We start from the raw sequence: 26,669 nt of genomic DNA on the forward strand, positions 1-26,669 counted from the left end.
TCGTGTTTGCTAAGATAGAGATGATATCACTCTTCCTTACTATCAGAGGATAGTTCAGTCAGATAGATATCATACGCAGCGAAAATTAAACTTCGTTTTGTAATAGTCTCGGTGGAGCAGATAGTTGGATTAAGGTTTCTCTTTGCTGTTAGTCAGTGTTCAGTTTTATCAATAGAAATAGCACAAGTAAGAATATAAAATTGAAAGCTGTAAACAACACAGAGACTTTTACGTGGTTCGGAAAAACCCTTTCCTACATCCACGGCTGGTTGATCAGACCAACAATCCACTCCGCAAGTGCTTCACTGGTGCACTGCAAACCGTACCCGTGTGCTTGCCTGGTGCACACAACCGTAAACTGAAGAAAACCCTTCTTCAACACCCACACACCTCGCGTAGGATTTCCCTGCTAAGCACACCTCGTGCTCAGACTTTTCACTCAGAGTTCAGAGTACCTTCCTGAACTCCGAACCACTCAAACACTCTTATGGGGGGGAGGTTTGAACGAGTGCCAACTATACTTACAAAGAACAAGTTCTTTGAAGCAAGTTTGACCTTTGGCTTCTGGGTAAACAGATATATGCCTAGGGTCTAAGAGAATGTATGCAATCAGTAGTGACTGATTTTGGCTTTGGAATTCTCTTCTTCGATTCAAGCTTTGGGGCGGTTAAGCTTTAGGCTGAGTAGCAATTTCGGCAGAGCTTCAGCTTATGTCGTTGAATCGGTGAAGGTTGAAGTGATCCTCGAGCGCTATTTGTAGGAGAACTCTTGAATAGATCCGTTGGCGTAAATCGTCCTCAAGATTTCTTCCGTTGGAGAGCAATTCGAATTTGGGCTGAGGCTTCAATCTTCGAGGTTCCTTGTCTGTGTGGAAACGGCTCTCTTTGATGGACAGGAGATGTGACATCTCTGAAAAGTAACCACCAGATAGGAATGACCTCTGCAGAGATAAGATATTCTGAGATCTCTGCATTTAATGCGGCTGTACTTGTGCGTACGTGGCTTCTCATACCTTTCTGGCATTATCGGAGTCTGGATGAAAGTTCCAAATCCTGCAAACGGTTCTGACTTCTTTCTTGATCCTTTCTCTGTCGACTCCATTCCTGATCCTTGGTGGAGTCACTACTTTCTTCTGAGGGCCAGGAATGCCTTGTCCATATTCCTTCTGAGCTTCCAGCATTCGGCGAACAAGATCTCGTTCTTCCAGTTGCATGAGGAAGTACTTCCAGGCTTCATACCTGCGCTCCTTGTCGCCTTGGATACTTGCAAACACCATCCATTTGGTGTAGCGTTCCTTGATTTGCTCCCACCAATCATTCAACTCTGACGGTATCCATTTATCTGGTCGCTCAAACTTTTCCAGATGAGATACAATCAATCCATTCTTGAGATAATGTTCAAGCTTTTGACTTTCCTTTAGAGTTGAAATGAAATCGACAGTTTTCTTCTTCTTCAGTTCTGATTCACTTGAAGAGCTTTCTCTGCTTCTCTTTCTGCTGGCTTCAAGTGAGGCGAAAGTGGGGGCAACCCTTGCAGTGATTTCCTCAGCCCTGTTTTCCATCATGTTGAAAACAGAGGGGAGCATTTCCGCTTCTCTTTGCATACGCCTCATTATATCCTCTTCCCCCTTTTTTGGCATCAGCTGGAGGAAGTCGGCTTTGTAACTCTTGAAGATCATTGAGCATCTTCTGAACGAGAGCGGAGTCAGGAGATTCTTTGGTTCGTTGGAGTTGCCTTTCCACCTGTGCCAGTTGTTCCAGGATAGGCTGTACTGTCGTTGCAACGAGTTCCTTGACCTCGGTTCTCGGCATGAACGTCTGTAGGAACTCGAGTTCCATTTCCCGGATCTTGTTAGTTAGTCCAGCGTATTGTGTCTTCCTTTCAATCTCTGATTCGAGGAAGAGTGTGTACAATTCCGTGTGATCCTTCCAAATTTTGGGGATACCAGTCTCTGGATCAAGCATTTCAAGCTTATATCTGAGCAGAGCGTTTTTCTCTGCCTTTATCCGCTGTTTGAGCTTATCGATCAAGCCGGCATGATAGACCATGTCTTCGGTTGCCTGTTTCTCTACTTCTTTGAGCTTCTTCACGAACTTTTTACCATAGATTTGCTGTAGTTCGAGCTCGTGCTTGAGTGAGTCGATTTCAAGCCGTTGATCAGCAAGCTGGTTCAGCAGTACATCCATTGGTCTTTCTTCATCATCAGAGATCCGTAATAGATGTCTGCGCGGCCGATTATATTTCCAGATGGTAGGGCGCTCATCAGTTTCCGTATCCGAATCAAATAGAACAGGTCCTTCTGCGCGAGGAAGCTCGACGTGTTCTATTGGAACATCTAATTCGGCAGGAGAATTCTGCTCTTGCTGACGCTCTTCGTTGGCCTCGGCTTGATTGGTTTGAGCAGAGCGATCTGTTCTTTCTTCAACAGATTGCGGAATTGCTTGCTCTTGACTGATGTCTTGGCCTTCAGATGAAATAGGCTCATCAGTGCTCAAGAGTATTGATGAAGGCGGAGGAGACTTGAGGATGTCGTCAACTCGTTCTTCAGAAGATGGTAACTCCGGTTGACTGATTGAGTCAGTCATTGGTTGTACATCGGCGGCAGGGTCAGCAGCAGCTTCCACCGGTTGTGCATTGTCATCAACTGGAGAGCTGTGATCCGCAGTAACTTCTTCTATGATTAGAGGCTCGTCCAACACCTTTGATGTCTCGGCATCGTCGTTGAGTGACATAAGACGTCTGAATTGTTTGGAGGAGTACAAGTAATTCATGGCAAAACTGTCAAAGTCATGAATTACGTCCCAAATATGTTCAATTTGAAAGAGGCTGATCAGGGAAGCCTCTTCCATCTCAAACGAGTCTTCAGCTTCAGGGCTGTGAAGACTATTGATTCTTGGGAATGGCGCTGTCTTCAGAAGAGAATACGTGAGGAGTCTATGAAGGTCCCGGTAGACTCCTAAAGACGTATCAACATCACCAATTATGCGTCGGAGGCGATTGGTGGCAATTTGTTGAGCTTCAGACTGAAGTTCAACAGCTTCTTGAGTACCTTTGAAAATAAAGGTGGCGGCTGGTTCTGGTACAGTTTCCACAACTGCTTTGCCTTTGGATTTTGGAGAAAGTTTCCAAGGCATCTCAGTTGGTATAGATGGTTTCTTGGGGAGGATGGTACGAACACGTCGTGGCACATTCGTGCGAGGATTTGATGGAGGTGAATCAGGGGCTTCAGAATCAGATGATCGAGGAGAATAGATGTCAATTACCTTCGCCTTCGAGGAAGGTTTGGGATCTCTTCTGGCCAGTTTGAAGAGACGAAGGCTGTCTGTGAATTCGATCATCTTTGGCCATTGCACATATTTGTGCTTCTTGGTCCCCTCGATGATGATCTGGGATACCCTGTTCCCTTGTCGGACCATCGTCGCCGGCCTTGTGTTGTGAGCTTCATTGAAAAGAAGCTTTAGGTAAGCTTCTTCCCAGTTGTAACATTCTTTCTTCATAAGAGCAACCATGACATTCTTCTGCGGTTGAGAAGCTTTGTCGGGAGTCCCTGTAGCACCTATCCAGCACTTCTGGATAATTTTGCCCAACATGGCAAACTCTGGATGAAGATGAGAAAGAGTGACTTGACTCTTCGTTGATTCAGATTTATCCTTCAGTGCAGACTTGAGAGTTTCATTTGCTTCATCATCAGTCAATGTGGAGAGGGAAGATCCACTGTTCGGGAGATTGAACAGTTTTCTGACAATTTTGGAGACGTTGAGAGTCTCTTCAATGCATTTTGCCCTGTCGATGATGCTGACCTTTGAGATTAGTTCTTCAGAGTTGTTGAATCTGAGATTCTCGTAGAATTCTCTGACAGCGTCGTCGAGTAGATACTTCGGTTCACTTGTGACAAACTTCACCCATCTGTTTCGGTGAAGAATATCTGAGACCTTTGCAAATTCAGGCTTCTTTTCGAATGATTCTTTGTGCACAGTCTGCTCATATCTGACTTCTTTCTCCGTCTGCTCATATCTGACTTCTTTCTCTCTTGATGCCTCCTTCTTGTTGTCATTTTTCTTCATGCTGGTCTTGGCCATTTTGAAGAAGAAATCTGTGAAGAAAATTTTACAGGAAGGGATCTCACAGTATAATGCTGTGGATTTTGAAAGTTAGAGAGAATGCAAGAGTGAAGGAAGTTTGAGTAGAGGTCGTAATGAAGAAAGTGTGACCGTGGGAGATGAACAGTTTCCTAGGGCAATCGAAAAGACGTGGGCGGTTTGAAATCTGGGCGCCAAATCAATTATAATAATTTTTGACGTCCGTAATAAATGCCCGTCAGATAAGTGCCTAGAAAAATGAAATATGAACTGATAAAGAATATTTGTCATGATCTCTTGCCGAAAATAGGCGGCGTATGGTGCATGCAATGATTTGAAAAGATATGCACAAAAAGAGATTTTGTAAATTGAAAACCCAAAACAGAACGCAATGTCGTCAGTTAAACAAAATCACTCATAGGCCCTAATATCATAACTAGTCCAAGTCATAGAGGATACGAACAAGTTCCCAAACAATCAGTAAGGACAACAGTTAAGTACTGAAAAAGCTTAAACAGTGTTCCCCCTAAATTAGATAACCCATAATCATCAAGAGTAAATTAGGCAAAGGGAACAAAGACTGAATAAACATGAATATGCTTAAACTCAGTAAAGAACGATATATCAAACAAAAGTGTGGAAGAACATAACAAGGAAGAACGAACGAATACAATCTAGGAACATCATATTCAAAATAATGAGTTTCTGTTTAGATGACATTCCTTGATCTTCCTTAGTCCTTAGTTGATGCGGAGTTGTTTGCTTGGCTTCCTTAGTGGACTTCCTTTTGGTTCTTCAGTCAGCTTCCCTTTTCCTTTCCTGTCCACTTCTCGTTTGTCTTTGTCATCAGACTCAGGGACCTCGCTGAATTTATTCTGGATTTCCAGTTGCTGTTGAAGATGAGTGACTGTTGATTCAAGAATTGCAATTTTGACTCTCAGCTCATATGAAGCTTCTTCTTGAATAAGCAGCCTCTCGTTCAGCATCTGAATTCTTTCATCAGTGGTAGTTTCAGCAGGTTCTTGCTCTTCAGCTGGTGTTTCTTCTTCTGTTGCTTTGGCTGGAGCAGTCTGATGCAGTGGAGTTTCATGGTGGACTTCGATGTCCTCAGCATTATCTTCTTCGAGAAGACCTCTGGAGGTGAGATACAGTCTGAAGTTGGGTGCCCAGTCGTGGATGCCATCCTAAACATTTGTGACTCTGAATTTCTCAAAGATGCTGTTCTCCAAAGCTTCCATCTCTCTTTCAGTGAGAACCTCATCAATCTCCTTGTATTGAGATTTGGGTAGGGTTTTGATGAAGATGAAAAAGAAATAACTGACAAGAGCTTGGAACTCTTCAGGATTCAGGGAGGCTAAGACTGTGGGAAAGAGGGTTGTGACACAGTGTTCGGACAGTTGTGTCACGAAGTTTTTGAGAAGGGCAGTTTGATTGACAGAGGCTGAGGATGAGGATGCAGCTTTTATGTCAGCAGGTTCATCAAACTTGGCCTTCTTGTTGAACCCTTCAAGACAGTAATGGAAGAAACCTCTGAGAGGAAGTTCTTCAGAATCCGTTTCTCTGTCATAGGTTGCTTGTGTCTCCTCTGTCGGTTGATTTCCTTCATCTGCTGGAGGGACAGACGGAGCCTGTTGTTGAGGAGTTTCCGTACTTGGCATTGGAACTTCTTCAGAAGATTTTGGTGCATCTTCTTCATGTTCCTCATTGTGAGATTTCTGAGGAGTGTCCAGCGAGATCTTGACTGGAGACGATACGCTGTCGAACTTTCTTTTGGTTGATCCTCGAGTCTTGTATCGTGGCTCAGAAGTGAGGAGAGGAATTTCAGTCGAGATACTGATATTCCCTCTGAGTGAACTTTTCTGTTTTTCAAACAGATGGATGGTGGAAGACACTTGAGTAGTGTTCTTCCAGAAGCAAGGTGTCTCCTTAGCACAATGAAGAATGAGTGCTGAGACTCTTGTTCCTTGACGCAGATGTTTGGTGGAGTGAGATTCCTCATTCTCTTCAGCGAGAATCTGAATGTAGGCCTTCTCCCAGTTGAATGGGCCTTTCTGCATTAGGGCAATCAACACTAATTTGTGTGGTCTTGAGAGATGACCAGGGGATCCAAGAGTGCCAAACCAGCATTTCTTGATCATCTTGGCAATGGGTCTGAGATGAAGATGAATTCTTGAAATGCTCAGAACATTGGTGATGACGTGATCGGTAGATGCATTACTCGTCAGTGCTTTTCTCATGTGCTCTGTGGCCTCTTCATCGGTGAAGAATGGAGCTGGTCCATCATTCGGAAAGTTGAACATTTCTCTCACAGCTTTAGATATGTTGATGGACATCTTGGTTGATTCTGAAAAGCCTTCATTCGTGAAAACAGAAATCTCTGTTTTGAGTTCTCCAGTCGATTCATCTGTTTTGATGTTGTCATAGAATTCTCGGATGATCGACTCTTCGAGAAGAAACCTAGGTGAGCATTGTACGAACTTCATCCATCCATGTTGTTCTAAGATCTCGTTGATCTTGTTGAAATCAGCAAATAGTTGGAGTGACTCCAATGTAGTAACAGATTCGTAACAAACAACTTGTTGTGATGCTGATTTTCCCATTTGGATCTTTAAGAGGTTTTCTGCAAAAGTCTGATGGCTGATTCTCACAGAGGTAAAACTGTGGATTCTTACAGTTAGTCTTGCAGAAAAAGGTACTCTCAAGGAATTTTGCACACAAAGATTTCTCTGAGATTGAGTAAATCTTTTAGTCGAAGATGAAACGTTTTTGAAGAAGGTGTGAGAGATCGTGCATAGGGCGGTTTCAATAAACATTTGAAATTCGTGCAAATGGAGTCGTGACACGTGGATCACTCCGCTTGTTAGTAAAAAGGGCGGGATCGTGTGATCGTGTGACAACCGTTTTAAAATGGGTGTGCACGTGTCTAAAATAAAGAATAAAGAGAGTAAGCATCCAGACACGTCAGACTAAGCACAATACAGCCAAAAAGTAATAAAGAAAAGAAGTCATAGAAACATGTGAAATTGTTGAGAGAAGCTTACACAGTGATTATCACTAGATACATTGATGTTTGAAGCGTAAGTTCCCCCTGAGTCTTATGACTGATTCTCCTTTGAATTCACGTTCGTTGGTTGTTGCAGCACGCTCCTTTCACGTTCCATCTTTCTTCTGTGCTGAAGTGATTCCTCATGGATCACTCTTTCAAAAACTTCTGACGCCATTTTGAATTCTGTTTCTGCTTCCTTGAGACGTTGTAGAAGTTCTTGTTTCTGAGACTGAAGAAGTTTCAGTCTGTTGATCAGTCTGCGCTCATGTACATCTCTTTTGTCAGATTCATCTTCATCTGTAATGAAGTGGCGCATGACGATCCTTCGAGCATCTTGCACTAGATCAGTCTCTTCGATGATCTGTTTGTGCTCCCTAAGATGATTTTCAAATCTTGTTCTTAGGTGTTGATACTCTAGTCGTGTTTGATCATATCAGCTCGTTGCTTCTGATTGTGAGTGGGTTGGACTCTGGTTTTCTTCTGGAAAAATGATCCTTTCTTCTTCATCAGAATCCAATGATCCCATCTCAAGTCCACTGATTCCTCGAAAATATGTATGAACATAATTGCTGGAGGAATCTTTCTTGTTCCTGTACATTGTTAGAGAGAACAGAGAGAAGCACGCAGGAAACAGGAAACGAACACAGAGCAAGCAATCTCAAGAGTAAACTTGAGAAAAGATTTTTGATCAAAAACGACGATACCCTCAACAGGATCTAGCTCAAATAGAACCTAGTCAGATGCAGATAGTTCTTGCGAACAACCAGCTCTGATACCAATTGTTAGGTCTGGGGGGTCTCGAATAGGTGTATGGGGGGGAATACACCTATAGGCTATTTTTACAACAATCTACTGACCTCAATCAGAGGGATCTCAGTCAGAGATCAAAACGAAACTTTACACGCAAATAAGGACTCCTGTTTTACTGAAATCAGTTTTGACCAACAGGGTTGACGACTGATACTGAAAGCTCTTCAGTAATGAGTTGTCAGTTAAGTTGCTGGAACTTAACTGATCCAAGTAAGGGCTTCAGTCGTGTTTGCTAAGATAGAGATTATATCACTCTTCCTTACTATCAGAGGATAGTTCAGTCAGATAGATATCATACGCAGCGGAAATTAAACTTCATTTTGTAATAGTCTCGGTGGAGCAGATAGTTGGATTAAGGTTTCTCTTTGCTGTTAGTCAGTGTTCAGTTTTATCAATAGAAATAGCACAAGTAAGAATGTAAAACTGAAAGCTGTAAACAACACAGAGACTTTTACGTGGTTCGGAAAAACCCTTTCCTACATCCACGGCTGGTTGATCAGACCAACAATCCACTCCGCAAGTGCTTCACTGGTGCACTGCAAACCGTACCCGTGTGCTTGCCTGGTGCACACAACCGTAAACTGAAGAAAACCCTTCTTCAGCACCCACACACCTCGCGTAGGATTTCCCTGCTAAGCACACCTCGTGCTCAGACTTTTCACTCAGAGTTCAGAGTACCTTCCTGAACTCCGAACCACTCAAAAACTCTTATGGGGGGAGGTTTGAACGAGTGCCAACTATACTTACAAAGAACAAGTTCTTTGAAGCAAGTTTGACCTTTGGCTTCTGGGTAAACAGATATATGCCTAGGGTCTAAGAGAATGTATGCAATCAGCAGTGACTGATTTTGGCTTTGGAATTCTCTTCTTCGATTCAAGCTTTGGGGCGATTAAGCTTTAGGCTGAGTAGCAATTTCGGCAGAGCTTCAGCTTATGTCGTTGAATCGGTGAAGGTTGAAGTGATCCTCGAACGCTATTTGTAGGAGAACTCTTGAATAGATCCGTTGGCGTAAATCGTCCTCAAGATTTCTTCCGTTGGAGAGCAATTCGAATTTGGGCTGAGGCTTCAATCTTCGAGGTTCCTTGTCTGTGTGGAAACGGCTCTCTTTGATGGACAGGAGATGTGACATCTCTGAAAAGTAACCACCAGATAGGAATGACCTCTGCAGAGATAAGATATTCTGAGATCTCTGCATTTAATGCGGCTGTACTTGTGCGTACGTGGCTTCCTCTGAACGTTGGAAGATCAGTCCTAGGAGGAATGTTCAACTGATACTTGACTTTAGTATCAGTCCCTTGCGCGCATTAAATAATCAGTCTTCAACTGATACTTCAGTTGGTAACTGCAGTCTTCAGTCTTCGTTCTTCAGTCTTCAGTCTTCAGTCTTCGACATCGCAACTAAACTAGAAACGAACTCTAACACTTGAGTTCAAAAACGATTCTAGTCTATTACATATAAGTCCTATGAATTTTGGTATCATCAAAACAAGGGTTAGGATATTCCACAAGGTTCCCAACATCAGCCCTTAGATCATCAGGCTCTACGATTGATTCTTAACTTTGTTGGATGAATTCATGGTCCCGAGTTCGAATCCCATAAGTAGCAAAAAATTTATTTTTCGCAATTCATACATTTAAACAGTGAATTCATACGTGTTCTACATAGAATTCGTTCATTTTAATTAAGCAGTTCGTATTTTATATATTAAGAATTGTTTATATATATATATATATATATATCTGTGTGTGTGTGTGTGCGCGCGCGCGTGTGTGCGTGTGTAGAAAATATACTATATCGCACGTAATCGAGATTAAATCTAAGACCTCCCGCAAAGGAGAGATGAGATTAAACACAAGCGGTATTACTTATCATAGATTTTTGTATTTCGATTTCTATAAATAATCATTAATGTACATCGTAAAATCCAACAGAATACGGATTAGGATATCATAAAATCAAAAACGGGAGAATAATATATACTTCATCTGTCCGCAATATCGTTTCTACATTTGTCATTTCGGTTCGTCCGCAATATAGTTTCCACTTTTATTTATTGAAGTATGATCCATAAATTTCCACTCACAATAATAGTGGGACTCAAACTCCACTCACTACAATATCCACTACTATTTACTATTATCCACTATTTTTTAAAAAACTCGCGTCGTTTACAATGCGGAAATGATATCGCGGACGGAGGACGTAAATGATTTTTGAATTTTAAAAACAAACTGTTCAAAAAATGTGCTATATGGAAATGGCATAAAAATTTTACTCCATATTCCATAATATTTCATGGGAGACCACCTGTTTAGGAAAATAGTTCATACACAACGTTATATATCTATTTTATAAAATAATACACAATGTTTTAATATTTTTTCGAATATACAAAAGTACAAATTCCGACATCAAATAATACGCGTATGTGGCACGTCGAAAATGATACTCCTATTTTGGAAAATATTAATATTAAAAAGAAAAACGTAAATATATGGTAGTATTAATTTTCCCAAAAAATAACAAAATGGTATTCATTTTACAAACGACTTAAAATGGTATTGAGGCAATGCAAGTCCAAGAAAGCGAAAGAGTGGATATGATCGCCGCCGCCTCACTCTACCGCTAAAATCCCATAAAAAGGGCGGGCCTCATCAACTTAACCCCATGTGAGAATGAATCAGGAGAAGCCAGCGAAGGCCGAAGCCATCAAATACGGCGACGTTTTCAACGTCTCCGGCGACCTAGCCGCTAAACCCATAACACCAAAAGACGCCGCCGCAGTGGAGTTGGCGGAGAACCTCGTATTGGGGGAGAATCCCAAGAGTGGGATGGCAACCGTCATGAAATCGGCGGCGGAGCTCAACGAGCGCCGCGGCTTTGTTCGGCACGACGACACGACCGACGTGGTTAGGGACGGCGGAACCGAAATTGCAGAGACCACCGTTGTTGGCCATCGTCTTGTTACTGAGTCTATCGGTGGACAAGTTAGATTTTCTCTCTATCTATATAGTTAAATTTATGTGATGCAAAACTATACATAATCACGTGTAAAATGTGTGCAGCTGTTGGGGCGGTTTGCTATGGATGATAAAGCATCGAGGGGATCTCCAGTTTAGTCAAAAATGGTGTTGGACGAGATTCTCTATTCTAAAATTGTTTAGTTTTATTTTTCAAGTTTTATCAGATGTGTAAACGAGCTTGTTTAAGTGTCTTTATTTTTTATATTTATATGCAGCTTTCTTTTCTTTTCTTTTTTCTTTTTCTTCTTCTTTTTCTTTGGGGGAAGCCTATATTGTAGCCTCTTGTTATTAGGGATGGCAATGGATCCTAGACCCGGTCCAGATCCGCAGATCCAGATCCTTTTTACAGGATCTGGACCTTGTAAAAAATGGATCCAATGGATTTGGACCGGATCTGGATTACTCTTAAGATTTGCGGATCTGGATCTGGAGCAAAAGTTTTGAGACCCAGATCCGGCCCACGAATCCGGTTATATATAAAAAATATATATTTTATTTTGTTTTTATCAAACTCTACCTTAAAGATCTATTACTAATCTAAACATCTCTTCTCATAAATAATGTATATAATTCTATTAAAAATAATATTTTATTTTCTCTTAATTTAAATTTTAGTTGTTGTTATTATTATTATTATTATTATTATTATTAATAATATATCTTTTATTTGTATTGATAATATTATTTTTTTCTTTTCAATGTAAAAATGGAAGACACATTGTTCCACTGTTACTGAATATTGTGATGAAGATAGAGATAAAATTGATTGTAATGATATGATAATTAATTTTTTCATCCCTTTTTTATATATACAATTAAAATAAGTGTGTATCTGCTAATATATTATTCAGTACTTGAATATCATATTCTTACTTATTATGAAATTTTATACTAATATTTTTATATAGGTTATGATTTAATATCTATTTTTAAATAATTGTCGATACTCTAGACAAAATTCGATTTTTTTAGTTAATTAAAAATTTATAAATGATTTAAAAGAGTAAAAAGTATGGATCTGGATCTGGACCCGAGACCCTGTGAATTTAATGGATCTGGGTCTGGATCTTATTTTTTTGGATCCAATGGATCTGGACTGGATCTGGACCTAAGTAAGAAAATTCAGATCTGGATCTGGACCAAGCAGGATCCGGTCCAGATCCGGCCCATTGCCATCCCTACTTGTTATATGTAATGTTTTCTACTGTTTGGAAGAATTAGAAGAATTCTTGGAGTTTATGATGATTGATGAGTTGAAGTTTTGAATACTTCCGGATAAATAGATTAAAAGAGAACGCATCTTCTACTTTGTATATGATGGAGAAGCGTACTTCATAAACATGTAAAATTGTATAGATCGATTTTAAGAAGGTTAGCACTGCAATTTGATGTTATTTACACTAAAATGTCTTTGATAATTTTACAACAATGAAGGTTGAATTATTAGTCCGATTGATCAGTTTACGAGCCGTCAATAGAATTGTTAAATGATCACCCAATTTAGAGCAAGTATTTATCTGAATATTAGTCAGCTACCTTCAATTTATTGATTCGTATCATCAAGCTAACTTAGTATATAAACTAGCCTACTTTAAAATATTTAATCTGAAAAACGAATAAAAGCACCAACTGGAATACTCCCTCCATCCTATATACACATTACATATTCGCCGCGGGACCAATATCCCTCCGTCCCAACACAAAGATGATTTGTATTTCTTTTCGAATCGTCCCAACGAATATGAGTTTCTCTTTTTTTTTGACAAAAATTAGAAAATTTAATACTCTAATTAATAAAATTAATTATATCCTTATTTTCTTTAATTAATCCATCTGGTCCAAAACAACTCATTAGCCCAATTCTTAAGAAAATCTCACGTGGAATGTTCTATAAATGCGCTCTATAAGGTGGTCTCTACCATAGAGCCCCCTCTATAAGAGGCTCTATAATCATCATTTCTATTTTATCCCATTTTATTCTTCTATAAATTTTAAAATTAAACATTTTATTAAAATTTAAATTTGAATTTAAATTACAATAATTTAGATAACTATAATCCTAAATTACATTAATTAAAAAAAAAGGATTATTTGCACGTAAATACACAAACTTTCAGCATTTTCTGGTAAAGTCCGGCGAAGCTCCGCAGTTTAACGGCGACATCCACCGGCGGCGTCGACATTGTTATTTACCGGCGGCGGTCATTTGCCGCCGATAAAAGAATCACCAACGAGGAAATTACCGGCGGCAACCCGCCGCTGGTAATTGTTTTTCCGGCGGCCGCCTAACGATTATCGATGGCAAATGTCGCCGGTAATCGCACATTTTTTGTAGTGATTGGCTTCACATTTCTCGTAGATCGCCTCTCATAACGTCTTTCTAGATGCGTTGAAAATGAGATTCGATCTGCCTGTTGTCACGAATAAGAGCCCTTTCATATTTAGTGTCGTTGAATCTTCGGGCGATATCTCCCCTATATTGGGTTGCCTTTTGGCCCGTCCCAATATTGGATCGTGGGTAGCCTCCGCCCAAAACATACAAATGAGATCCGTCTCCGCCGAGGTGTACTTGGTGCGGGGCTTTGACGTCTTTGGTTTGCGTACTTCAACGACGTTGGGTTTGCCGTGGTTGGAACGGAGCCCGGGGAGAAGATATTCAAGGCTTGCGAGAAAGGCGCAAACCCCATCGTCAGGAAGAACTAGGATCACCCGAGCATAGAGCGTAATTCTTCATGTAGTGGTTGAATTGACGACCCATTTTTTAAACTAAATTTGAGAGAATAAGATGAAAAAGTGAGGGAAGAAGATAGAATTATTGTGTTGGATGTAAAGAATAAAGTGAAAGGATGTGGTATTTATAAAGGATAAAAGAAAATTAAAAAAATAAAAACAAAAACAAAAGAGAGAAAAAGCTGTTTGAGAACTGTCATATTTTTTTTTTAAGTAAAAAAAACAATAAGATTTTAATTTTAATTTTTTTTTTCCGCGCATGCTAGCATGCGCCCGCTTTTTCTCTCCCGCCTCACCGGCACCACGCAACGATCCCAGCACGAGTCGGAGGGGTGCGTCAACACGCGGCCGAGCGCGGTGCACACCAACACCTACTAGGGATGCTCTAAGGAATGAAACATTTACTTAAACCCTACCCATCTTCGTCTTCTACCGCAAACAATCAAATGAAGAAAATCAAAGCTGCCAGCCACCTTCAATCTCAAACTCCCTTCGACGGAGAAATCGCTGATGTCCCTAAGAAATTATCCAAGATATGCTCTTAAGGCTCCCCGTCAAATCCCTCTTGAAATCAAAATCGTGGAATTCCTTGATTTCCAGTTCCCGATTCATTAAAACTCATCTCAAACGCTCCACCAAAAGTGCAGATTTCGCCTATCTCAAATCATCTTTACTCTTATTTGAGATCATTAACTTCGACTTTTTAGTTATCAATTGATAGTCATTTACAATTTGTTATTTTCGATTTTTATATTAAATTTTACAATTTGTTTGTTTTGATTTAAACTTTAACCTTTTGATTATCCATATAAATTTTTATAGTAATCAATTATAAAATATACTAAATAAATTCATGTCTTTTAAATCTAACCTAGCTAGGTCAGTAACTTGATACCCTAATTGTTGACTTGCGTTAAATTTTAAAAATAAAAATAAAAAAACAATTCACTACATACGTTTATGTTAATAATAATATATTAAGTTTGATTAAGTACTATTATTGGATTATATTAGTATATGTAGGTAAAAAATGTAAATATGATAATGTAATGTGAACATAGTTCTCAATATGAGGATATACATTCAAATTTAATGAATTCAGGATGCCTTTAACTAAACACTTAATATTATTTTTTTACGCTCATAGATGATAATTAGTTTGTTTTTAGTTTGTATATATTCATTACATAACTTGGTTAATAGTAAATGGAACGTTTGCATTAGTATAAGATTACTTCAGTTAAGAAAATGGCAAAATAATGAAATGAAAAAAAATAAAAAATAAAAATGAAGTAGAAGCTCCGAAAAATAAAGTTACAATGAGCATGCTTGGACTAAGACTATTTGGTACAAACGTCGTATAAATGAACAATATGTATAAATCATCTAATGAATAAAATATAACACCACCACCTCAATTGCCTCAAGGAAATAAAATAAAAAATAAATGCAAATCGCTCTAGTCTCATGACGATTCTTTTTAAATAAATAATTTTTTAGTCTCTTTTTTTTTTAATAATTTTTAATCTCAAACATTAATCATTCTACTTAATTTAAGATATGCACACCCTTTTCCATGTTGCAATAGGTCATTGTTTCAAGCACGCTATCTAATCTAAGACACCCACATGCTCAATTCTCAAGGTCTCTCTTTCAATAGTTTATTGGTTCAAATTTCACAAACATTGTGTGTAATATTTTCATTAGTTTAATTATTTAGTCTAATTTATTTGTGAGTAAATTGAATTGCATTTTTATTTCTTTAGTTATTTAATCTATTATTTATGAAAAGATTGATTAATTTATTATAATATATATTCGGTTTTATGATATCGTATATAGTGTGTATTTAAAAATACTAGTATATAAAGACGAGACTGAAATCAAAATCGAATACATGTCCGTTTGGAATTTGATAGTATCATATTCATATCAAGTGGCCACCAGCATCCCAGTCGTAGTCACATTCACATAACAAGGGTACGAAATATTCACAAACTCATTAGAGAGAGAGGCAGCCCTTCCGAACAACGCAAGTATACATACATACATCAAACATCCAACTCTCCAAAACACAAGATTAGATACTACATAAATTTCATCCAACATGCATAATATAGAGCTCAAATATAGCCATTCTTAGAGCACCCACAACGCGGGTACTCGAGGGGCTCCTCGAGGAGAGGGGTGGCGTCGAGGAGGGCGTTGCGGCGTGGAGCTACTCGAGGCATACTCGAGTCTTCGAGTATGCTCGAAGGGGGAAGGGATGGCGCGTGCAATGCACGCGCCCAATTAAAAAAAATTGAAAATTCGAATTTTATTCGAATTTTGACTGCACCTCCTCGATTTGCGCACTTTTGACCGACAGTTTTCTATTTTTTTTACCCCTTCTTCTCCTCTTTAAAAAACCCCAACTTCTCCCCACTATCTTCACACCTCTTCTTCTCCAATTTTCTTCTCCTCCATTTATCAACAATACAATTTTCTCCGGCATGGATCCACACAACCCTTTCTACGATCCAAATTGGTGCCCCGATCTCTCCTCCGATTATCATCCCGATATGGGAGGAATCAACTTGGAGGAGAGCCCGCCCGAGGAGGAACCGGTCAGTGCACAGCAGAGTGTCTCCCCACCAAAGAAAGGCGGCCGGAGGAAGGAAATGGCCACCAAAATCAAGCACGACAAGGAAGCTAGGTACCGTCATACGTATGCTCCCGAGCATACGGATCTCATCGTCCAAATTTGGGCGGAGGAGACCAACGACGCCATCCGTGGGACGGATCAAAAAGGAGAGGCGTATTGGGGCCGGATCCGCGCACGTGTGAACCCCATCCTCGGCGTCGACCTTAAGATCAAGCAACTTCAAGGCCACTGGTCCCGGGTGAGCGCGGATGTGCGTCTCTGGGAAGCTGTTTGGGTGGAGACGCGCAACAATTGGCCCTCCGGTCATTCAGATGATATGCTTCTTGACAATGCCCAAATCCTCTTCAGGGCTCGAAGCCCACACAGGGCCTCCTTCAATTTCTGGAACGCGTGGAAAATTCTCCGGAACAATCCCAAGTTCAAGTCGATGTACCTCGTTGGAGACGTGCATGCCTCCAAGAGGACAAAGACCACGGAAGATGGCGGCTTCACCACCTCGGCGTCGGGCGAGGAGATCTCTTCTGCCCGGCCCATTGGCAACGCGGCGGCGAAGGGGAAAGGGAAGGCATCAGCGTCGCATACGAGCTCGGATCCTCCACCGGCAATAGTGGAGAGGTTGGACAGGACCGACGAGCAGATGAGGGCATTCACCGCCCAGTACCAGCGGAGGAACGATATCAGGGAGAGGGAGCTCGATATGCAGCTCCTGAACACGGATACGACGCACATGACGGACGCACAACGTGCATTGCACGCGTCCATGGTCGCCGACGTGCTCAGGCGTCGTGGTCTATGCTAGGCTTTTAATTATGTGATTTTAATGATGTTTTAGGTGTTTTTAATTTTTATGTAATTTTTTTTTTGTTTTAGGTGTTTTTAAATTTTTATAATTTTTTTATGTTTTAAGTAATTTTAAATTTTATGTTTAATGGCGTATTTAACTATTACAAAAATATACTTTTTAAATTATGCAATAAAATTTAAATAAAAAACATAAAATCAAAACTAATATTATCAACTCCAAACACAATATCCATATTTCACCACACAAACATCAAGATAATGCAAGAACCAACCTTGATAAATTCCACACAAATAAAAAACTCAATCCTAAATTCCAAGTAAAATGAATTCTAGATTCAACCAAACATTGATTACGTTGACTTGATTCAAAGTGGAATTAAAATTGCGTGGCCAAGCATGAAATAAGCTTAGATTCATTGAAATTGAAAATGAAAAATGAAGGTGAGAATGAATTAGAAATTAGTGTAGAATTACAAGGCTGTCCTCGTCCTGCGCCGCCCCTTTCGGCACGGTCACCACTAACTCGCCGTCCTCGTAAGCGGCTGAGACGAGCTCCGGCCGAGTGAAGGGCGGCAGGCGGAACCGCCACAAATCGAGCTCGAAGTCGGTCCCCGACAGGTCAACGACGCCGTTTCCTCGGATGACGATCTTCGTGACGCCGGGGTAGATCGCGACGGTGTCGGCCCTGATATCGCCGCTGAAGTCGTCCGTGGCGGCGGTGAATCGGATCGACACGGGCGTCTCGTCGATCGACACGTCGGCGTCGGAGTGGAACGGGAGCTCTAGAACCTTGGCGAAGATGTGGGGCAGCCGCCGCAGCTTCTTCTGCCGGCAGCTGTTGGCCTCACCAAGCAGAGAAGCGACGTCGTAGCGGAGCGTGATGTTGCGTTTCCTCGGCGCCGGGTGAACCTTCATTTCCGGCCACAATCAGATGAAAATCAATAGCGGGAAAAAAGAATCTGAAGAAAAGGGGGAAAAATTTGCGGCCAAGGTTGAATTTTGAGTGGAAATGAATGAATTAAAGGTTTGAGGCAGAGATTGGAAAAGGCAGAATCTTGCACTCGAAAAAGGGGTCCTGCATAACATTTGAGAAATAATAAAAGATTTTTGAGAGAAAAATGGAGCTACGCAACTGTTGAGGAAAAAGATATACTATATATTGTGTGAAAGAGAGAGATTTTGGAATCGCTACGAGAGGCATGGAAGTAGTTTGACGTTGCCCTTTCGCTCCTGCGGAATTGACCGGATTCTTCTTCATTTACCTTCTCAGTGCACAAAGATTATCTGTTTATTAGTATTTTTTTTCCTTCACTAAATTATGTACTCCTTCCATTCCAGGCCAATAGGCCCAGTTACTTTCAACACGAAAATTAAGAAACTTACTTTTTTTATAGATAAGTAGTGTGGTCCACTTTAAGCTTTTAAGAATTCTCTTATTTTTTCTTAATCATTTTTCCTTCCTTATCTCATTTATACCTTCTTCTTTAAATTTAAGTGAATTAAAATAAAATGTCAATTTAAATATGCGGCTGAATCAATTTAATTGAACACTTCATTCTGAAAATTTAAAAAAGGCGGCTAATTCATTAAATTTCCACCCAAAAAAATGTTCCAGATTTTTAAAGCTTCAAACCACCACACTCCTATAAATATTCATTTTCTAACACGACATTCTACACTTCTAAACTAAAATCTTCATACTAAAATTTAACGCAGCAGAATGCACTTGAGGGATCTTTAAGATGATGGTTGTCCAGTTTCTCCTTCAAAACTCGAAAGATGGCAACCCCAAGTACGACAAAATGAAAGAAGCCGGCGTCAAATTCAACTTAGGGCGCCGAACTGTCACTCGATTGTGGGCTGAAGCAAAGAAACAAAAACAACAAGGTGAGCTTATCAATTTGACATCAAAAAAAAAAATTGACACCACGTTTGAGGAAGAGAGTGCAAATAGACATAGAACAAATTCAAGCTCTAAAGCAATGTAGAAGAGGCACAATCAGAAAATTGGCAATTGGCATACAAGTTAGCAAGAGCACAGTGGGACGTTGGGTTCATTTGGGCCTAATCAAAGCGCATACGAATGCCATAAAGCATGATCTCACTGCCCCTAATAAGCTACTGAGGTTAAGGTTTTCTCTTGAAGCCTTAGAGTATGATAGGATTGCAAATATTCTGAAATTTAAGACAATGCATAATGTAGTGCACATAGATGAGAAATGGTTCTACATGACAAAGGCAAATAATCGATATTACCTCACAAAAGAGGAGCCTGAACCTTACAGGAGCTGTAAGAGCAAAAAATTCATCACCAAGGTAATGCTTTTGTGTGCGGTTCGTAGGCCACTCTTTGATGAGAATGGCAATGTATTGTTTGATGGGAAAATTGGTATTTTCCCATTCACACAAGTCATTCCAGCTCAGAGAAGAAGCAAGAACAGGAATGCAGGGACACCAAAGACTAAACCAATTCAGTCAATCACTCAAGCAGTGATGAAAGAGTGTTTCATCAACCAGGTATGGAGACACACAAGGACTTGTATGCAATGCCAAAATGTACTTTATGTCATAGAATTAGTATGCAAAGTGTAATGCAGTATTCATTTATTCAAGTTATTACTTTTTCCAGCTTATTTCCAGCTATCATGAACAAATGGCCTCAAGGTGCATCAAAGTTGATCTTCATTCAACAAGATAATGCAAAGCTACATATAAGTGATTCAGATATAGAGTTCAGACAGGCTGCCTCTCAGAATGGCTTTGATATTAGACTTGTTCAACAACCCCCCCAACTTACCTGACACAAATGTCAATGACTTGGGTTGTTTAAAGCAATTCAAATCATTCAAGAGGAGTCAGTTTGCACTACAGTGGACCAAATAGTTAATGCAGTATGCAAAAGCTTCATGAATCTCAGTTCAATAGCATTGAACAAGGTTTTCTTATCACTACAAGGCTGCATGATAGAAACAATGAAGATGAAGGGGCATAATGCTTACAAACTGCCACATATGAGCAAGGATGCTCTTATAATGCAGAATGCCCTCCCTCTCACATTGAAAGTGGACAAAGATCTTGTCGATCAGTGTATTATGCACATGATAGAGTCAGGGGAAGCAGAAAGCGTGCAGGACATCAGTTTACAGTTGGGTTTTGAACATGAGGCTCACCACACAACAATTCAAGCCTAAGATGAAGACAAGGTGGTTCTTTTTGTAAGTTTCAATGCACATGAATGTGATTGAAAGTGAAATCCTTTTTGTATAGACAGACGGCTCTTTTTGTAAGCTTAAATGCACATGAATGTGCTTGAAAGTGAAATCCTTTTTGTATAGACATATGGCTCATTTTGTAAGCTTAAATGCACATGAATGTGATTGAAAGTTCAAGAACAATGCATCATTTTAGGCACTTAAAGTTTATAATATAGCAACCATCAACCATCACACACAATCTCTGGTAAGCAAACAGGGGCAATGAAAATCGGCGGCCTCAAACTCATCTATTCATACTCGAATCATAGATGAGTTCAGTTGGCCAAACTAAAGCTTAACCGTTCACAAAATATGTTAATACTAAAAAAAAATCATCATTTTAGGCACTGAACTCAATCCCACAAACACTCTTGCCAACACATCAAACACAACCAAATTTTCTTATCACAGATGCAACACAACCAAATAGGCATCACAGATGCAACAATCTAGGGTTTCACCAACAAATCGAAGCATAACAGAGGCTAAAACAACAAATCAAGGCATCACAGATACCATAGCACGAAAAGGAAAGTCCTCACCCGTTTGATAGGAGGAAAATAGATTTCAGTGAACCGATCTACAATCCTCTGGAATCGGTAGGGTGGAGGCTCCGCCTTTTCCTCGAACTCAGGCGCTGCCACTTCATCTTCTTCAGCCACCACCGCATCAGGTGGCTCGAACTCCGGGACGAAACTCTCTGGTAGATCCACAGGAATCGCCTTCCTCTCAGCCTGTCGAACCGTCTTCCTACTAGCATGTCGACCCGCCTTCCTTCTACCCTCTCGAGGAAGACATGGGACGTAGCCACTAAGATCTATATGAGAGTCACAACCATCGGAAAATTACGAGTCGGGGACGTGACCACTGCTCAGAGACTCAGAATCGACGAATTCAACCAAGGATTGGTTGAATTCCTGACAAATCGAATGGGGTTTTGGAGTACACATCACGGCGGGAGATCGAAGAGGTGGGTTGCGGTCGATTGGTGAAGGAGCAGCAGCGGAGGTTGAAGAAGGGTCGGCGCCCTTTTGATTCTAGGGTTTGACTAGAGAGAGAAATGATAGAAAGAGGTTGAGAATGAGTTCAGTGAATGAGCTGCGTGTGTAATGAGCATTTTTAATTAGGAGTATATCTCATTTAATTAATACTCATACTTACACTTAATAAAGCCCTAATTATTTCTATAATAAGACTGGGCCTATTGATGTGGGACGTCCCAGAAATGAAACTGAGCCTATTGGAATGGGACGGAGGGAGTATTTTTAAAAAAAAATCTCCTTTATATTTTAAACCACATTCACACTTAGAGGGTGTATTGGTTGTAGAGTCTGTGGGATTTTTTTGGACTTTGAAAGTTTGGGGGTATTCAATCCAGACTTTTAAAAATCTAGAGGTATGGATTATAAAAAATCTTAAAAATTCCTTAGGTATCCAAAAGTACGTGGATTTTAAAGCTCTATGGATTTTCATGGATTTTCACCTCATCACATGAGATTTTTGTGGATTCTTTCACCTCTCTTCTGTCCAGCGCTCTCTCGAGACCAACGAGCATTGGTGCTTTAAGCATCAAGCATCTCAACGTCGGGTGAGCTCCAGCGGGCACTGGTGCTTTGAGCATCAAGCATCTCAGCTGTTGCTGGGCTCCAGCTCCGGTTCCAGAAGTCGCTGGACATCGGCCGACATTGGGTTGCTCCGGTTCCAGCGGTAGCTGAGCTCCACCCGGCGTTGGGTTTTTGCCTTTCTAATTCCTATCAAGTTGATGAAAATCCATGAAAGTAAAAAAAATAAAAAAATCAACCAAATTCTGCATAGAGTCTATAAATTTCTTAAATCCCCGAAAATTCATGGACTTTTTAAAGTCCAAAAAATCCAATAGAATCCCGAACCAATACACCCCCCTTAATATTTACAAAATACTCACTCTTTACTTTTACAATTTGGTGGGCCCAATACTATCTTTTAACACTAACATCACATTTTTGAATTTTTTTTATTAAATCTCCCGTCTATTGTGGAAGTTTGTTTAAGAAATAGATAAAGTTGTTTCGGTTTTCAGTCCCTGAGAATACGATACTTGACTTGCCATTTATGCTATGATTACACCGTGTTAGTTGCGGTATTTTTTATACTAAGAAAATAGTGATCACCCAATGAAAACCAACTTGGTTCAATTTCAAGTATTCGATTTAAGCAATTCAGAGCCGACAACTCAACAATCCCAGCATTTAATTCAAAAAATAATCTCAAGCCAACATGCTGCATGAAATTATTTGATTAGCTTGTACACCAAGATGGGGCACAATTCGCCTAAGTCAAACGCAATCACAAGTTGGCCAATGTCAGTCGATTCCAATTTGGATAACCAAATAAAATCAAGGTCCAGCCTGGCCTTGCTCAAATACAATAAATTCTCCAACATCTGCTCCAGGCTGATGCAACGAAATAAAAATAAGAGGACAAGCTGCGTCTATTCATCTCTTTGACATATTGTTGTTTTTTCAATATACAAGCTACAATACGTTGCATCAATCCATACGATATTGAAACCATGATTTGAATAAGGTTTTTGCTTCATCAAAAGAGATACTAAAACATATGCACATGTATGTTCTAAAGAAATTTACATGCGAAATGGTTATTGTTCGCTATTATTTTCACCACGCCGCAAGTATACGGTGTAGTTGCAACATAGGGAAGCAAGGTCGTATTCCACAAGGATTAGTAGTCAAATTCTAGTGATTACCTTAAGTCATTATGCTAGAGCTATTTAGACTAAACAAGGAGGTGAGTGGTTTGATTAACTAACAAATTCAAAGACAAAATAAGAACAATCAAATAAAGTGGATTAATTAAGTGATGAAGGTGGTTTAGGGATTAGGCAACGATGGATTAGCAATGGACTTCAATTAGCTCAATATTAGTCTTGATATTCCTATTTATCTAGAGTGATCTCCCCACTAGTTCTAGCCCCCTCCCGGACGACTAAAACTGTAGATTACGGGTCATAGTTGCCGTCCCCGGTCAACTTCTAACCTATAACTCCCAAGAGCACAAATGATCGGTAAACTCTCACCCAACTCTCAACCTCCCGGTTTATTGAGTCAATATGTTTCAAGCTCCTAATCTATTATGATTATCCTCTCCCGATTCAAATCACAAATTAGAAATGCATAGAAAGTGGCCAACAATCCATACAAGAATTAAAGCTAGGGCTTGAAAAGATAATAACAAGGAAATAATCAATACATATATTAAGCATAATAATCAATCCATCACATCATCCATGAGCCTAATCCCCAAACCAATGGGGGATTTTATCCAAACATGTTCACAAACAACAAACCAAAATCAAAGAAATACATAAATGAAAGAGAGAGTAAGAAGTGACAAATCCTATTAATGAGCTTTCTTCAATCTTCTCTCCTCTTCAATGCCTTCAATCTTGGTAAAAAGATGTGGTAATGGAGGCTAGGGTTTGGTGTGAATGAATTGGGGAAGATGGAAATGGGTGAGTATGAGGTTGGGGAAGATGAATAATGTGAGGAAAAGGGGGAGAAAGGGGTTTAAGGGCTGAAAAACGCGACTCCGCTCTTTTCCCGCGGTCATGGCCCGCGCCCGTGGTGCTCAAACGTGGGCAAAACTCAGGGAACCCGCGGGTGGTGACCGCGGTACACCCCTGGAATTGGGAACAGCTGACCCGCGGTCCCACCCCGCGGCCGCGGGTGGTGACCGCGGGGTACTGGGCGTTTTGCACAGTCCGCTCGTTTTGCTCCGTTCTCCCTCGTCCGGACTCGGATTTGGTCGCCGTTTGCGCTCACGGATTCCTCTCGAGACGTACTTCAATCTCATATCTTCAAAATGCTCCAATTAATCCTTTATTTTTCCTAAAATTACTCCAAAACTACACCAAGATATCAAATCTTCATAAAACTAAATATTCGGGCACAAACAAGCATTCACAAGCAAAACATGAAGGGAAATGACAACAAAACATGTGGAATTGAGGTATGAAAACCATGTTTGTCAGTTATACAAGATATCAACAAATCACATCAATTTATAGAATAAGACAAATCTCACAAATATCTGGCAATGTCGACTTTCCAAGAGTTCTCAAATAAAACGTCCTAATATAATAAGACATATATTACTTTTTATGGAAATAAACCTATATAAATGGGACATCTGAAAAGGAAAAAACAAACCTATATGTACGGAACGAATGGAGTAAATATTAATGATAGAATGCAATAAATCATTAATTTAATAATCAAATAATTATTGAAATAATCTAGACCTTCTAACATTTTGAGAAGCAAAATCATCAATAACATTTTCAAGATCAAGTTTTTCTAATACCTCATTTTCAATGTATAAAATTGTTAACTCATTTAATCTTTCTTGAGACATAGTTGAACGTAAATATGATTTTATTTTGAGTGAGATTTTGCGTGAGATTGAGAGGAGAAGCAAAGGCAGGCGCTGTGAGAGAACAAGGATTTTTTTTTTGCTAATGTTTTGCTGACCTAAAGTGAAATAGGAATATATATATATATATATAGGGCATTATTACTATTGAGCCTAAATTTTGGGACTACCGAAAATTTGGGGCCCTAGGCCATTGCCCCACTTGCTACTACACAAGGATCGGCCTTGAATATTTGTAATATGTGTATATCTTAAAAGTGAGCTTTCTAAAAATTATAAAAGTTTTGATTTGATACTAAGATCTATGTTGATGATATATCTGTTGATGTAACCTTGTAGATTGCAACCTATTTATTAGGAGGTGTGTTTTTTATATTTACAAGTTTTAAAATAAAGGATCAGTGGATGTAGTTTGCTGAATGTGCATGAAGATGGAAGTCTCCAAAACTTTTGACCTACTAAGGGGGGTGTATTCGTTGTGGAATTTGATGGATTTCTATGGATTTTAAAAGTCTGGGTGTATTCGTTCAAGACTTTTAAAAGTCCATATAAATCTGGGTGTATTCGTTCAAGACTTTTTAAAATCCATACAAATCTAGGTGTATTCGTTATTCCATTGACTTAAAATCCGGAATGACTTTCATGGATTTCATCCAAAAAATACACACGACGAAATTCGGCCAAGAACCACGAGAATTGACATCCATGAAGTTTTAAGCGAGCGCTGAGTTCTAGCGCCTGCGGCCAAGAAGCCAGCGAGCGCCGGAACTCAGCACTCGCTGGAACCCACTTATTCCACTTATTCCCAGCGCTCGCTGGAACCCAGCGATCGCTGGGTTTCCAGCGCTCGCTGGAACTCAGCGATTGCTGGGTTTCCAGCGGTGCTGGGACTCCGCGGGTGTTGGTTTCATGGAATTCAATTCCAAAATTATCTCGTAAAGTCTTCGAAAATCAGTGAAAATCGGGGTGAAATCCAACCACGAATTCTTTGAAAGTCGTCTGGAATCTATGTGAATTCCATGGAATTTAAATTCCATGGACTTTTTAAAGTCTGTGGAAATCCACAACGAATACACCCCCCTAAGTTTCAGTGAGGCTTGCTGGCTCAAAACCTAGTTGAATCATGCCACGTTAACTCAAAAGTCAATATATTCAAACGTGGAGACAACCTGCAATGTTATGTAGGGAAGGACTATCTGGAGATAACGTAGATAAAGTACAATATCCTCATAATGTTTGAATACTGAAGTACTATGTTGCAATGCACAGAGAATGACATTCCTTGGGTCAAATGGAAAGAAATTCTCAAACACACAATAACATTTTGAAGATGTTCTCTCCAACATAACTATTTAAGTTCGAGAGTATAAATATGATGTCACTCCCACTGGATTACTTACTTGAAACGTTGTACATTTAAATTCGCAAGCAATCAAATCCCTAATTTCTGCTCTCATAATACAACGTATTTCGAAGAAGGGAATTCTACAAGTGTTGTGATTTCTCTTGGGTTTAAATGATCTTTACTCCCGAAGATTTTCATCTACATTCCCTTAGATTCTAGGTGTTTTAACTTGGTATATCGAAAGTATAAATGATTCTAGATTCCAAGACGAACAAGAAATAAGTGTTAAAGGAAAAGTTGTTGGACCAATTCAACCTCATGGTCAGGAGATTTAACAAGATGGACTCTCGGCTGAACATTATAAACGATTCTACAGAGAGAATCGAGACATGAGCCGCACTAATATAAGAAGAAAAGATTATGCTGAAGAAAAGTCCAGCACAACTGAAAACAAGTTGAAAGATGATGAGTCCTTTAATTGTGGCAAAAAGGGACATTTCAA

At 39.8% G+C, this 26,669-nt stretch overlaps 2 protein-coding genes across 2 annotated transcripts; one reads left to right on the plus strand and one right to left on the minus strand.

Moving 5' to 3' along the window:
* Nucleotides 1-10,437: 10,437 nt before the first annotated feature.
* On the plus strand, nucleotides 10,438-11,249 carry LOC131016265 (late embryogenesis abundant protein D-34-like). The gene is made up of 2 exons (XM_057944913.1): nucleotides 10,438-10,923; nucleotides 11,002-11,249. Exons 1-2 carry the CDS (start codon nucleotides 10,612-10,614, stop codon nucleotides 11,053-11,055), a joined length of 366 nt encoding a protein of 121 aa, XP_057800896.1. The 5' UTR covers nucleotides 10,438-10,611; the 3' UTR covers nucleotides 11,056-11,249.
* Nucleotides 11,250-17,534: 6,285 nt separating this feature from the next.
* On the minus strand, nucleotides 17,535-18,052 carry LOC131016266 (uncharacterized). The gene has a single exon (XM_057944914.1). It carries the CDS (start codon nucleotides 18,050-18,052, stop codon nucleotides 17,597-17,599), a length of 456 nt encoding a protein of 151 aa, XP_057800897.1. The 3' UTR covers nucleotides 17,535-17,596.
* Between the last annotated feature and the right edge of the window lie 8,617 nt (nucleotides 18,053-26,669).

The sequence above is a fragment of the Salvia miltiorrhiza genome, chromosome 3 (assembly GCF_028751815.1).
Source record: "Salvia miltiorrhiza cultivar Shanhuang (shh) chromosome 3, IMPLAD_Smil_shh, whole genome shotgun sequence".
Lineage (NCBI taxonomy): Eukaryota > Viridiplantae > Streptophyta > Magnoliopsida > Lamiales > Lamiaceae > Salvia > Salvia miltiorrhiza.